The sequence below is a fragment of the Dasypus novemcinctus genome, chromosome 13 (assembly GCF_030445035.2).
Source record: "Dasypus novemcinctus isolate mDasNov1 chromosome 13, mDasNov1.1.hap2, whole genome shotgun sequence".
Taxonomy (NCBI): domain Eukaryota; kingdom Metazoa; phylum Chordata; class Mammalia; order Cingulata; family Dasypodidae; genus Dasypus; species Dasypus novemcinctus.
The window spans coordinates 42,756,771-42,771,661 of NC_080685.1; the positions used below are offsets into that span (position 1 = coordinate 42,756,771).

Consider the following 14,891-nt stretch of genomic DNA (forward strand, 5'->3'; position numbering starts at 1 on the left):
GGGAAAGGGAAATACTTCGGTATCACTTGCAGTTCAGTTAAAAAGTAATTTTGACATTAGGTTTGGAATTAACAAACGAACTCCACTTTCTTCTCCCTTCTGATTCAAGGAAGGTCAGCTCAAATCTCTCCCAAGAAGAAAAGGCTCAGCTTATGGCTCCATGGCTCTCCACTCTAAACCAGCCCTAAGGCCGTCCACCGTAATGGAGCAAGAACATAACAGATAGCTGGAGAAACCTCCTCTGACCTTGTGTTCTTCTTCTGTGTCCGAGTTCTTGATGTTTCTGTGTAATTGTAATTTTATTTATATGCCTTAAAAAACACAACAAAAAGCACACCGCTCCTCCACAATTGTGACTTGGACTGTGTAAGGCTCACATTAAGATTTAAATAAATCATAGTAGAAAATGGTTAGGAGCCTTCCTATCTCTGGTGAACCAGTCTGTGTTGTTCTTCTCCTCAAATAGGGAGACTCCCACAAGCCTTTGGAATCTTTCACCCATGACTAAGCCCGGAGAGCAGGGCCTGGTCCACAGCACAGCAGGTACAGTACAGTGAGCACTTACCAAGTGCCAGAGGCAGGGCTAAATACTTTGCAGGTGTTATCTCGCTGGTCCTCATAATGCCTCTGAGCTATCTCCCTGCCCCATCCCTGTGCTATAGATGAGGAATCAGAGGCTCAGCAGCGTGAAACACATTACCCAAGGCCCATAGGTAGCAAGGGAAGAAGCTGAAATTTGAACTATACGTGCTCACTCCAAGGCTGTGTTTTGGGCCATGATGCCATCCTGCAAACATGAAGTAGTTCTGAATAAATAAAGGAGAAGATGGATGAATTCTTGCTTTCAAGGGAGGAATTCTTTTTTAACCAAAAGGAACCCTAACAGCACTCTAGCAGACTGAGCAGTGTGAGTGCTGTCCATGTCTTATCATCTCTAGATATCCAGTGCCTAGTACCACACCTGAAAAACACTAATAATGTTTGCAAATGGATGTTGCACGAGCAGGAACTAGGCAAGGAGAGGCTATATCTACTGGAGGACACATTCTCTTCTATGTTTAAAATAGTCTTCCATTGTTGAGGATGTGGATGACTACAGAACTGGGTCCTTGGCATCAATGTTTATCAACAAACCACAAAATGCAAATAGGATAAAACAGAAAAAGAAAGCTGCTTCGATGTGGTTACTCTTGCATTATATCAGCAGGGCTGGGTATGTTAGACTTTGGGGATAGGGGCCTCCAGCACGGGAAATAGGAGGAAAGAGCAGAAAAGAGAAGGCCAGGGGGAGAGGAAGTTCTGGAAGAGGATGGCTAGGAACCCCTGGGCGAGGCTGCTAGAAAGTGGAAGTACATGGTGGGTGGTTTAGCAAATACATATAAAGTGATAAGGGCAAGAGAGTTGGGGGGGGGGGGGAGGATAGCAAAGATGGAGGAATAAGAAATCAACAAGTATTTAAGCATACCTGCCCAATTCAGGACAGAATCTATCTCTGAGGAAAGTTTCAGATGATTACAAGGAAAGTAAAAATGCCAAGATCCAAGTGGGTTCTGCCCAATAAGGGATTCCCAGCCACTTACCTTGGCTTCCAACTATGCTTAGTGTCCTTAGAGTCAACTCTAAAAGTTCCTGAATGGAACTTGAGATACACAGGGAGGTGGGAAGTACCAAAATTCGAGGGGAGGGTTTGCCATGTCCATCCATTCACCCAAAAGCATTACTATCTTCTATAAACTGGGTGCTATGCTAGATGCTATGTGTTTTCTCCTTTTCCTCTGAGATTAGAGATAGCAATGAATAGACTCCGTCCTCAAAAAGTTTGCTGTTTAGCAGGAGAGGTGGACAAGGAAACAGACACTATGATGCTATGTGATAAGGGACACGAAGGAGACAGCACCAGCTCCTCTAGAAGCTCCTTGGGGGAGGCTGCCAACAGCTCACCAAACCCACACTCTCCTCTTTCTCCAGGCACACAGCTCCATCACATTCACAGACTTCTCGCAGGTGAGGGTTTCCACAGCCAAAGACAGTGGGTGAGAGGGACATGAGCCACTTCCAGGCCTGGCCCATAGGAACCTCCCTCTTGGATTCTTCTGTCCTTGTTTCCCCTTCCAGCTGGCTGGAATGGAGATGGCCAGTCTCCAGTGAAAGCTTGGAAGTCACAAGCTGAAAGAGGCAGAGCCTTCATTACACATGGAGAAGATGTGCACTCTGACCTGAAATCCCTCCCAGGTCTTTTATGTGAGCAAAAATACAAATTTATTGCATTTGAGAGAGTGTCCCTGGAAGCTGGAGCCTGGAACCAAGGCCAGTCCAGAGGAGACTGGTCTGAGATGCAGGCCTCCTTGGGGGCTCCTCCCGCCAGCCTGGCCTTATAATTCACACCTCTTTTCTTCCAGACCCTCAGCAAGAAGCAGAGACGCCTTCTAAAATGGGGTGCTTGACCTTGATGGTGGGAGTGACAGGGCCTGAACAACGGCAGGTGGGTGAGGGAACACACAAAAAACGGGTGCTGCCTTTTGAGCACATCCTTGTGGTCTGCAATTGACCGTGCTTCCTCACTTCTCTTCTTCATAGTCCTAAAAACTGCCCACCCATAGATCACATTTAAAACTATTGGAAACTTTGGGCAAACATAGCCGGGGAGCCTCCATTTCTTGCTCTGCTCCCTTACCCTGGCTAGGCATCTGCCTTTAACCCTGCATGAGAAATTCTCCTCCAGCCCCTTGACTCTGCTCAAATTTCCAAGCAAATGCATAGCACAAACTGCTCTGCCGCAAAGGCAGTTCATGGCGAGGATGGAATGTTCCCAGTGCCTTCCATTGGGGGAGCCTTTGTAAAGACTGGACCCAAGCCCATCTTGGAAGGGGGCAAAGACCCCTTCATCCTTATGTTTTGCTGCAGTCATTCTTCCCATTCATTCAAAGCTTCACCATAAACTCATCCCCAGGCTCCTTTTAACGAAACATCCGTGTCCCCAAGTCCCCACCCACCATTGCCACCCTTGAATAAACAACAGTTCGTTTGTAAGAGGTTTTTAATTTCATCTTGGTATGCCACTAGGGAGTGGAATAAGGATCTCTATTTGCGTTCACTCACATAGTATCTGCTACATTCTCCAGCTGATCTCTCCCACAGAGACTTGTGGTGCAATGCAGCATCTGCATGATTCTCATTCACCAGACTGGTTTGGGTTTCTTGGTGATTTGCATAAATTATAAACAAGAGCACAAAAATCACACAACACAGACTCTACCCTAAGGGGACAGTTTCTCTCAGGCCTTGCAGAGCGTGAGGTTAAGCGTCGCTGTGTCCGAGCTCTCGATGGCATCCCCGGGAGTGAGGCCAAGCGTGTCATGGTCCCTCTTTCAGAGGAGGAGCCCCAGCTGACCTTCTGTCTTCCCCATCTCCTTGTTGGGGGTTCCCAAGAGCCTTCCTAGCACAGAAGTATCCCAGTGTAGCACCACGTTTGGAGAACAGAATGTGGAACTGTGCCTGTGTGCAATGGCTGCTGGGTCCTCTGTGCTCAGGGTCAGGAAAATGAGCCAGAAGAAGAGCCCTGGGTGTCCCCCTCTCCCTCCATGAGCTCCATGAGGCTCTTGAGAAACAGACCTTCTAGAGTGGAGGTTGGAAAGCTTTCTCTGTAAAGAGCCAGACAGGACAGAGAGTAAATATTTTTAAGTTTTGCAAGCCACATACAGTCCCTGTTGCATATTCTTCTTTTTAAAATCCTTTACAAATGTAAAAACTATCCTGAGCTTGCAGGCCATACAAAAACACACTAAAGTTCAAATCTGACCTGCAGGCTACACTTTGCCAACCCCTGCTCTAGCACAACACAGTACCCTCCCGCAGTCCCTCAGCCTTAGCCTCTTCCACCCTTAAGAACTCTGACACTCTCTGAGCTGCCCTGAGCTGCTACCTCTGCCAGCCCAGGCTTTGCAGAAAGGACCGGGGCAGGTGGAGAAGCCCTCCGGCTCTGCAGCCCCAGACATCCTCCTTTGCCCACTGATTGCTGGTTGGATTTTGCACAAATATCAGTTATTAGTCTCACCCCTGCTCGGGTGTCCTGAAGGTGAATGAAGCCTCAGCGTTTCCCAGTGAGGTAGGCACAGGCCTTCAGCCTCATCCCGCATCAGCAGATGCTGAAGCTCAAGAGCATAACTGACTTTCCAAGCACTGCCCAACCACCATGTGTCAGAATTTAAAAGAAAGCTCATGAGCCTGGGCTTTCCACGTTCTAAGAACAAGACCAGGTATTGTTCCTTCCCACCCCAGACCAGTGATTCAACCCCCACAGAGAGCAAGAACCCATGAACGAACACTGTCAGCCACACAGAGTTGCTTTCCAGACCTCAACGACATTCTCTGAAAACAGAATTAACTCAAGCACTCAAAGCTATGGGGCTATTTGGAACAACCCTCTCTGCCCTGCTGACAGGTTTCTTCAAACTAAAAATAAAGTTTATAAAAGTAAATTATCTCATTTTATAACTTAAGTGCATCAAGCATTTCCTTAAATATAGTTCACACTGAAAATAAAGTTACTTTTGCTGTACAGTTGGTGTCTGTTATTATTAGGAATAAACTTTGATGATAAAGTATGAAAGGTTACACACACATACACACATCTATCTACCTGTCTGTCTGTCTATGGATGTATAGATGGGTAGACATATGCACCTCTTGAAAAGAGCTTCCCCGAAATGGTGGGAAGTTGTTAGGAGTCTCTAGGTATCTAGTTTGCATGAGAATGTCTATATTAAAAGTCCCTGTCCTTAATGATAAACACATCTTCATATCTATCACTAAGACTCTTATTAGAAACCTTAAACTATGCAGTCCATTATGTATTCAGTCTTTGGAAATGCCAAGCTACATCATACCATTATACAACAGCATCCCCAACAAAACTCCCTCCCCAACCCACCTCCTCCCTGGCCTCCCCATCCTAACACCAGCTGACCCCTCAAATAATATGGTTGTTCCATTTGGGAGCCAAGCCACAGAACTCTGAGAGAGAACTCAAGAGGTGAAGTAAGAATTCTGCATGGAGTATAGGTGGTCAATGGGGTTTCCCACTCTGGACTGCAGGGGCCCGGCTTCTGAGGTTGCTAGGAAACAGTCACCCAGGTTACTGAGGGACGTGTCGTCACTATCCAGGTCATGGAAAAGGGGCTCGGCACCTGAAATGGAGATGAAACACTGATGTGAGAGGGTCTAGAAGGAGAGACTCATTTTAATGCTAGCAAATTCAACTGAATTCAGTGTTGCCCGAGGACAGACCCCAGGTGAAGCCTTCTGCTGGGCATGGGGATAGGGGTGGAAAGGGGGAATCTACAGAGAGCTGTACAAAGAGGCATGACATATCCCTGTCCACCAGAAATTTACAGTCCATTTAAAGGACATATGTCTAAAGTGTGATTACTGAAAATATAAAGCAGAGTATGACAGAGTGCTAACCTGAGCACAATGTAAGAAAATATCAATATGTCCAGACAGTGAGTGGGGGGAATGGGTAGGACATATAGCCAGAAGCTGGAGACACAGGGGCAGAGCTCTGTAGAACTTGAGCCTGGAAAATGGTTCTTGAAGGAGATGGGAAGAAAACAAACACTGGCTCGTGACTGAGGCTAATGAAACCACCTATGATGACATTTGTCCTTTCAAAACAGCAAAGGTATACTGAGTGCCTGCTGCATCCCTAGATTTGTACAATGAAGTACATCCTGGATAGAAAAACCAGGAAGGCAAATTGTGGAGCAGCTGAGTGACTACTATGACAAGAACCTGAACCTGGAGGCACAGGGCATTTTACCTCCACTTCAAGTAAACAGAAGGAATGAAAATCAGAGTTTATGAAACACATCATCTGGCTTTGATTATCCATTTTACTAAAGGAGTCATCACAGGGGTCCTGGGACTCAGAAGATTTAAGAATTTACAAAAAACTCACATGCCCTGTTTTCCTATAACTGTGGGGTGAAGAATGGCACAGATGTTACACATGTCTTCTAGGGAAGCAAAGAGGATGGAGGTCACCGGTGCAGGCACACATGTATCTAGGCATGTAGGAATGAATGAGGTTGATCAAGGAGGACCCTACAAAGGGTCAGAACTTAAATGTTTATTGAATACATGCCATGGGAAGGCGGGAGTGATTTTAACAATAAACAGCATTTTTAGAAACATAAGGTCAAACGGAAGCTTGAGCTGAGGGCATGTGTCTCTGATATTACTGTTCTGAAAGCTTCCCGAAGAAAGAAAACTTTATTTTTAACCTCCAGGGTTGTATTTATTGCAGACTACGCAGTGTGGAGCGATGCATTACACAGGCTGCTAGCTTTCAATGTATAAAAATGCAGTGGCCTATATTTGCCTCTGAGGTTGAACTTGAGCCCTTCAATTCAGAGCCCCACCCCCAGCAGGGTCTCCCCAAGCCCCAGCTGTTGTCTGTTAGCTTAAGCAGCAAGTTGGGCAAGAGTGGGAGGTTCAGCAACCCACATTTACATGAACCTCAGTTTGGGCAGAGGGATACTTTTCACTTTAACAGGTCAGTTTATATTTCATGAACTACATTAGATCACCAGTGGTGTCCATAATAGGGTAGCCCAATTAGAAAATTTGTTTCATGTTGCTTTCATATATTTTCCACATTTGGGTAAATGCTTAATTAAGGTCATCTGCTTGCACTAAAGTGAGATTGCTTGCAAACATGTAAGTGGGTAACCCAGCATGAAATGCAAGACTTGTGAAACTGAATCACAATAAACAGGTCCACAATGAAAGTACAGCCTCCTATGTAAACTAACAAGAAGCTCTGAGAAAGAGGGGAAAAAATGGAAACATCATTAATAAATATGCTGTTGGTCTTTTTTCAGTAGCCCTGGGTTAGGTGATTTTAGGCCTATTTTATGGGGCACTTATTTTGCTTTGGGATTTCAGTAAGCAGGTAGGAACTAAGTTAGATGGATTGGGGAGGGAATGAGAAACCCATGCAAGCAAGCTGGGAGAGGTCCCCATGGAGGTGCAGTCCCTCTTACCATAGGGGTGCATGTGGTCTCCAGGCATCTGGGGTGGGGTGAGGCCCTGTCGGAAGGGATCTGAGCTGTAGACGCTCTGCTCGATGGCCAGGAGCTGCTGTGGGGTGGGCAGAGCCGTGTAGGGGTTCATGATCCCGTCCATGCCAGCACTCCCACCGCCATTTGTCTGTGCTGTGGGACAAAGAAGACAGCAGGTCATTCTCATCATGTAGCCCATGTCCCACACTGGGAGAGGTGGCCTCAGAACAACCTCCGGATTCCCCATCCCCACTGCCCAGTGTTGTTCCCAGCACAGGAGAGAAGAGAGTGAGAGGCAGGTCAGAGCAGTGCAGGGAGCCCTGGACTTGAGTGGGACGTGCCAGGTCTGAGAGCCCAGTTGCCCGGCCTTGTGGACCTCTTCACAGGGCTGCTATAAGGGTCCTCAAGGCATGGCTGCTTTCCCCAGAGCAAGTGACCCAAGAGCGCAGAGCAGAAGCTCTTTTATGACCTGACCTCAGTGGCACACTCCAGATCAGCCCCATTTAGGGTGAGAGGGGACCACACCAGGGGATGGGCACTAGTGGGAGGAATCATAGAGGGCCTTCCTGCAGACTGGCTACCACACAAGCTGTGTGACTCTGGCCAGATAATGTTACTTCCCTGGGTCTTGGTTTCCTCCTTTATGAAATGGAAGGGGATGAGGTGACAGTGGTTTTGAGCCCAGGCCCCACAGAAGCCATCAAGGATCACCATGGAGGAAGAGGATGGGAGGGAGGCCACTGAACTTTGAGCACTTCCTTGAACTATGTGGTTTGAATAAAGGGTGCCGATGTGATACACAGGTTTGGCAGCCACGGAAGTGGATGGATCTAAAGATCTTCCCAGTGTTAACCCACCATAAGCCCGTCAGCCAAGTGAGCATCAGGACGCTGGCCCAGCCGACCTCGTGGCGCATGAGATGGTGTGTGTGTGTTTGAATGGCAACAAGTTACACTCATGTACAGAATTTTATGACAAAAAGGACTTGGTTCCTGCCTCCACGTCTTTCTGTGGTTCTCTGAGCATGGTTCCATCAACCCTCAGAGACTCCACTGCCTCATCTACAAGACGGAAGCAACTTTCTCCTACCAGCCTCTGCTATCTTAAGTCTACCCAAGGAGCTGCCCTTAGAATTCTTTAAAGACAGTCCTACATGGTCTTGTCTGCATAACACCTTGAGGCATCCTCTCTTTGAGCTACTTGCCTATATGGAGTCAGCTTGCTTGGCTCTCTCTAAAGCCCTCTCCTATCTAAGACCCTCTTTGAACTTAACTGGGGTCCTGTGAAACAGGACTAGAAGGTATTATTACTCCACTGAGGGAAGAAAAGCCTGAGGCACGAGGAGATGGAAAGGTTGGTAGGGTCCAATAGCATTAGCGGTGTAGCCGAGGGCAGAATTCCCATCTCCTGATCAGCCTGCTGCTCTACCCTTTCTCAGCACCCATGCCCTGGTTTCATTTCTTCTCTCCCCTGAGCATCTACCTTATTGCTAAGATACTATTTAGTCTAGAAAGTAAGAAGCCAAGGAAACTTCTGGCTGCAGGAGATAGTGAGTCAAATGCTAGATGGAGCCTGGACCAGGTGTCATCCACAAGGCAGGGTCCATGCAAGGTTGAGAGGCTGTGTTGAGGGAACTGAGAACTGAACCAATCTCACATTCCATGACCTTACGAAGGGGGTGGTCCATATGCAACAGCATTGGATACATGAAAGCTTCTTAAAAATGCAGTCTCAGGGCCCACCCAGATTTTCTGAATTAGAACCCACACTTTAACAAGATCCCAGGTGACTCATGTGCACATTAAAGTGTGAGAAAGTAGTGCTCTAAGGTACAAAAAGAATTCAGGGAATTCTCCTGGCTGGCTGGCTTGGGAGACATCACTTTAAAGAATGACCTTTTCCTATTACAGTGATTCTTTATTTTTTCTTTTAACTTTCTTGAAGGCTTCTAAAACTTGTTCCTCTTCATCCCCTTCCCAGTACTCACACCACCTATTTAAAAGAAACAGAGGCTACATGTTGGGTAAGAAAAGGTCAGGGAAGGCAGTATGGTCTAATGGAACTTAGGCTCAGAGAGAGGCCAGGGGTTTTTAACAAGGGGTCTGTGGGCTTGAATTGAAAATTCAAAAAGAATATTATTCTTGTGAGGTGTGTTTGTGTGAGTGTGATATATTTATTAAATAATACACAGTACAGTGTGGCTGTAGTAAGGGGTCCATGGTTTTCACCTGAATGGCAAAGAGAGCTGTGGAAAAAAAATTAAGAATCCCTGCTCTAGGCCCAGCTCCACCCCTCACTGATCTAGGACTCAGCATTCGGTCTGTTTGAGGCTTTTATTTGCTCATCTGTGAAATGAGGAGAGTAATTTGCTTAACTCAGAGAGTGGTTACTGTGAGTCCACGTAGCATGCAGGAGAGCACTTTGTGAACTACGCATTGCTCAACAAAGGAGGGGATTATTATTTTACCATTTTTACTACTTCACATTATTTTGGAAAGGGATAAGTCACAGGGGTGTCTTGTCTTAAATTAATTAGCCTAGAGAAAGGATCAGGGCAAGATGAAAAAATGGCAATGTCTTGACTCTGCACATCATTCTCAGTCCCCTGGAAGCGTGGCAGGGTCAGAGCAAGGAGGCTTTGGGTAAGTTTAGTGCCACCTCCAGCCAGCGGTTCTGGGTCAGCCACGAAGGCACCCTCAACCCTCTCACAATTTCCTCATGGCTCAGAGCTCACTGGAACGTCCCATCTCCCAAAGCAGGTGTGGGCCGGTCATCACTGAATCCAGACATCTCATTCAAAGAGCTGGGCAGGTGGCGGCATCCGGTAGGGGACCCGGACGCCAGCCAGGGCGGGGAGGAGCGCGGCTTACCAGAACTCAGCCGCTGGGTGTTCTGCTGGTCCTGCTGCTGCTGCTGCTGCCGCCTGGCCAGCTTCTTCATCTGACGAGAGGAAAACCATGGGATTAGAGGCCAGGTGACCCGCAGCAGGCTCACCAGGTAAGGAGGAAAGGGCAAGTGATGCTTTCCTGGTGCGAGGGCTTGGTTGTAAAGCAGGGGGCCTTTTCCCTAGTTTTTACTCAGCAAAGGAGCCATGCTGGAGGAGCAGGACCTCCAGTGTGAAGCATCACAGCTGAGGGCCTTTTCCCTTTGATGCAATGGAAAGACAACTGGCTGGGAAGCCATGGTGCGGCCGGGCCTGGGGACCGGGATTTCCTCTGAGCGAATAAGACCTGCTGCTTCTATTGTGATGGTTGTTCATGGGGCAGTAAGTGTGTGTGCTGTAGAGACTGTGGATGAGTGTCCAGGGCCAGCCCTGCCTGAACGGAGCAAGGGAGTGCCGGCAGGGTGTGATCTGGGGAGTGCCAGGAGGCTTACCACCCCTACCTGCCGGTTGATCCCTGTGCCTGAGGAGCTACCAGGGGATTCATGCCTCTGAGTCAGGGGCTTGTCACCCAAAGTACCTGTTAACTCACAGACACGTCCTTAGAGAAGGAACAGTTTTTCACCCAATGTTTCTCAAACTGTGTTCTTTGGAACACTAGGGTTCCATGAGATGTTAATATAGCCTCTGAGTATGTGTGTGGGAAACACAAGATTTTTTTTAAAAAATTAAACAAATTTCCTTACTGCATGATTTCTCAGTGCTTTTAACATGCTCTTGTGTTTTATGAATCCAGAGAATAAAAGACCTCTCAAATTCATTTAGGCATGAAATCCTTTTCTGATGGAATGTCCTTCAGCGCCCTGTTCTGATGAATTCAGTGAAGGAAATGCTGCTTTAGCCACTAGCAATCATGTTCAAATAGAGAGATGAATTTATCACCCACTAACAATCACAGCCCTAGGTAAATGGGCCACAGGACACGTGCATTTTCAGGGGTAGGAAAACTGATGTAAAAAAGGTCTTGAAGATAGATCATGGTAGGAGAACATAGATCTTGGCAGGATGCAGAGGACAATATGATGGTTTGAGCATATATTGGCAAGGGGCGGGCACTGGGAGAGGCGAGTACAGGCGTTCACTATACCATGCTGTAATGTCTCAGACCAGTCCTAAGTTTGCTGTTTGGGTTTCTCTTTGAAATTTTATTGAACTTATTTATTTTATTTTTCCAAATAATTTCCCTTCCCCCTTCCCCTGGAAACCTGGAATCTACTTTCTATCTCTGTGCATTTGCTATTTCTAGCCATCTCTTATAAATGATAGCATATAATATTTGTCCTTGTGTACTTTGCTTATTTATTTCACTGGGCACCACATTCTCGCGGTTCTTCCATGTTGCATGCAGCTCATCTCCTAATTTCATTCTTTCTTATGGCCAAATATTTGCCATTGTGTATATGTGCCACATTTTGCTCATCCATTCATTTGTGGTCTGTTTGAAATTTTCAAAGAACTTTGGTGTCAGGGTTAAACCAATCAGAATTAAAAGTGCATACTTTTACTGGAAGACATTTATTCGGACATATAGCTGGCCAGATTCACAGTCATGGCCACTAGGAAAATAAGAGCCATTTCACCAAAACAGGTGCCTCTTGTCTGTACCCTCCGGCAGGGCTGCTGTGGCTAAGATGATTGTTGATAACGGAATTTGTGAATCAAGAGAACTACTCTATGCAGTGAGTTCAGTTTAGGAAACCGGGCCACAAGCACAATGTCTCTGTGTTGCTATGATGGCAGTGACACAGAGGCAGACACGAGCTGGAGCAGATTACCTTAGCTCTCTGATTCTGGAACCACACCTGAACGACGCGGACACTCAGACCTGTCTCGGCAGCCAGGGTCTCTCTCACCTTGAAAAAATGGAACATCAGAAATATAGAAACGTTAACATCCCAAAGGAAGAGGCAGAGCATCTCCCACAGAATGCACAGGAGGCCAGGAGGGGCCATCTCTTAGAGAGGAGCTGGCTGATAATGTTCAACGCTCAGCACCAACCCTTTAGGTGGAGAAAGTCTCCTTCACCAAGCAAAGAAAGAAAGGAATAACCATTTACTCAGATGTGTATGCCCCGAAGGCATTCTGGGTTTCTCTTATGCTGGAAATTAGACCTTCGAGAGGTGGTTAGACAGGTGCGATTGCTGTACCTGAGCTATAACCCACACATGTACGTTCACCTGCCTAAGGAAAACTGAGGGTGAAAATCGCTTTGCAAAAATAAATGATTCTTTTACTCTTCTCTCTTGTCTAAATTCATTGATCTAATTTTTTTTTATTCCTCTACCTCAGCACGACATGACCATGGGTGTTCAGTGAATCATCATATTCACTGCTATCCTGGGTGACCCCTGCCCAAAGAGAATAAAATGGGGACCTTTTGGAATCTGACAGCGCAAGGCAGACAGCTCTCATGCGATCAGGGCACTGAGGTTAGGCGAAAACAGGCTAATGAGGACCCAGATAAGAAAGAGGTATGTTTACCAGTCTGCTCTCCGTACAAGCAGATGGCAAGTGGGCTGGCAAGGCGGCAAGAAGGAAAGAGGCAAGAAGCACAGGCTTCCAAAGAGTGGGCCTGAGACCCACGGCCACTTCCTGCGTAGGCTCTGGGGAGGAGATGGGATTGAAGGAGCCACTTGAATAAATAAGTGATTAGAGACAACTGGAGGCTTGGGAGGTGCACTTCAGCTTTATCGTGATACTTAGGCTGAGGCTTAGGAGAAGTGGGACAAGAGTTTTAAAGCACACCCTTCTGCTAAGCCATCTAAAATAGTGTGCTCAGAGACCCCACCTCCACCTGCTGAAACTCTAGCCATCCCTCAGAGGCCCAGCTCAAAAGCCACCTGTTCCACAAAGCCCTGCCCAATTCCCTGGACAGAAATGACCTTTCCCTTCCACTGGCTCCTGCAGCTCCTGGCTGTCCCTCTATTACTATCCTCAGAACTTTCTCCCCGTGTGGTGTGACAGCTATGTGTGCACACATCTCCTCTCAGCAGGTAGCCTGGAAGCTGCCTGGGGCATGCACTGGGCACAGGGCTGGACAGAGGCTGGGAGTTCAGTACACACAGCAAAAGCAGCTAAAGAAGCAAGGTTATCATTTGTCCATGCACAAGCCTACCTTGGGGTATTTCACTTTCTACCAGTACCTCCCTTGGAGGCGGGGAGCAGCAAGGGCAGGGAAAGGAAGAATTCTGTAGGTGAATCTTTTTAAAGGTCAGATGTTGTGATCGACGGTATTACAGCAGTTCAGCAAATATCCACCCTTCCCTCTCCTGCTCGGTGCAGGCACCCCTTTCCCACTGCACACATGGTGGGCTTGGCCACTTGACTAGCTCTGGCCAGTGGAATGTGACGCATGTGATATCCAAGCAGACACTTTACTGGGTTTGCCCAGTTTGACTTGGCCTCTTGCCCTCTGCCACCCACATGAGGATGGCAGGCCCAGGTGGCACTGCTCCTTCGACCTACATGCCTGAATGAGAGGCAGGGGGAGCAGATCTTACCCAAGCCCACCTGAGCCATAGTCAGCTCACAGCCCAGGAGCAAGAATAAAGATTTGTTGGAAACCACCAAGATTTGGAGTTGTCTGTGGTCATAGCAAAAGTTGACTGATACAGACAGGGATAGTAGAAAAACCATTTTTACTTTTAAAAAATTTATTTTCTCCGTGAATTTCAATGAAGACCTTTCTTTATTTTTTGTCTTTCCTTTTATTGTGTAAAATATAGTACCCAGTATATGGCAGGCAGGCAGTAAATAGCAAGTATATAATAAATAGGTGCTGCTATTTGTGGAAGAGGCTGCTAGCTGTTCCCAATATCCATTCTCCCCTTCCTCATTTTAGTAACTGAATTCCTGAAATTTAGCAGGGCATATGGTCACCCAGATATCGAGATTCATTTCCCAGCCTCCCTTGCAGCGAGGCTAAATTGGGGCCAATGCATATATGTGCAGGAGATGCAAGCAACTTCTAGGTCATGTCCTTAAAAAGGCGACTGCCACTTCCTCTTTCCCCACCCTGGTGGCTAGAAAAATGATGACAACTGGACCAATCCCTTGGACACCTGGGATGGATAACAGAGCCACCCCACCAGTCTTGGACAGCTCACCTCTAACTGTGACCTAAGAAATAATTGAATTCCTATCTTATTAAGCCACTGTATTGTTTAAATTCTGTTATAGCAGAATCTATATACCCAATGGACTCCTACTATTCCCAGTGCTCTCTATGAAAGGAGAGGTGTGAGCAAGGCGCCAGTTGGAGTGGGCACGCATGCTGAGCCTCGGTTTCCTCATCTGCATACTGGAGACAAGAGCACCCACCCAGCAGATGTCATAGGAGTAGTGATGTTATGTGCACGCATAAGCACATAGGAAGATTGTTACGTCCCAGCCCCAGCTTTGGTGCTTTCTGAAGTCTCCGGCAGGACTCAAGGCCACCTGCACAGGTTCTGTCTGAACAGCCTCCTTGACTGCTCTGCTCCCCAGGTGCCCTTCTATATCCCCAGCAGAGTCCAAGGTGCACACCCAGATGAGGGGCCCCATTCCCTTTCCTCCCTTCTTCCCTCTTGTACCTTCCTGCATGGCTTGGAAGATACTTCGAACGAGGCCTTGAATGCTCTCCTCTGTTGGGTTGTCAGGATGGTTCTGGGCCGTTTGGGACGCTTATGGTCCTTACCATCCTCAGCAGCTCCTTTCCCTGCCCCATGGGCTGACTTGCAAAGATTTTCTTCATCATCACTTTTGCCTAAAAGAAGCAGAAAACTATGTGGTGAACCCCTGGAAGCCATTTCCTAGAGCTGTATGTTATTTCATAACAAGGTATTGGGGTCCACATTCCCAGAAGATTCTATGTACTGTGCAATAGCCTATGGAGTACGATTTGAAAGCCT

At 47.1% G+C, this 14,891-nt stretch overlaps 1 protein-coding gene across 1 annotated transcript in view; it reads right to left on the reverse strand.

Moving 5' to 3' along the window:
* Positions 1-3,019: 3,019 nt before the first annotated feature.
* The window catches only part of LMX1A (LIM homeobox transcription factor 1 alpha), a 163,311-nt gene continuing 151,439 nt past the window's right edge, over positions 3,020-14,891 (reverse strand). Inside the window, exons 4-8 of the mRNA XM_004464833.4 lie at positions 14,574-14,746; positions 11,778-11,855; positions 9,932-10,001; positions 7,044-7,214; positions 3,020-5,186 (exon numbers count right to left, since the gene is read on the reverse strand). Of these exons, the coding sequence (XP_004464890.1) occupies positions 5,026-5,186; positions 7,044-7,214; positions 9,932-10,001; positions 11,778-11,855; positions 14,574-14,746 (653 nt within the window). The 3' untranslated portion in view covers positions 3,020-5,025. The remainder of the gene's footprint in view (positions 5,187-7,043; positions 7,215-9,931; positions 10,002-11,777; positions 11,856-14,573; positions 14,747-14,891) is intronic.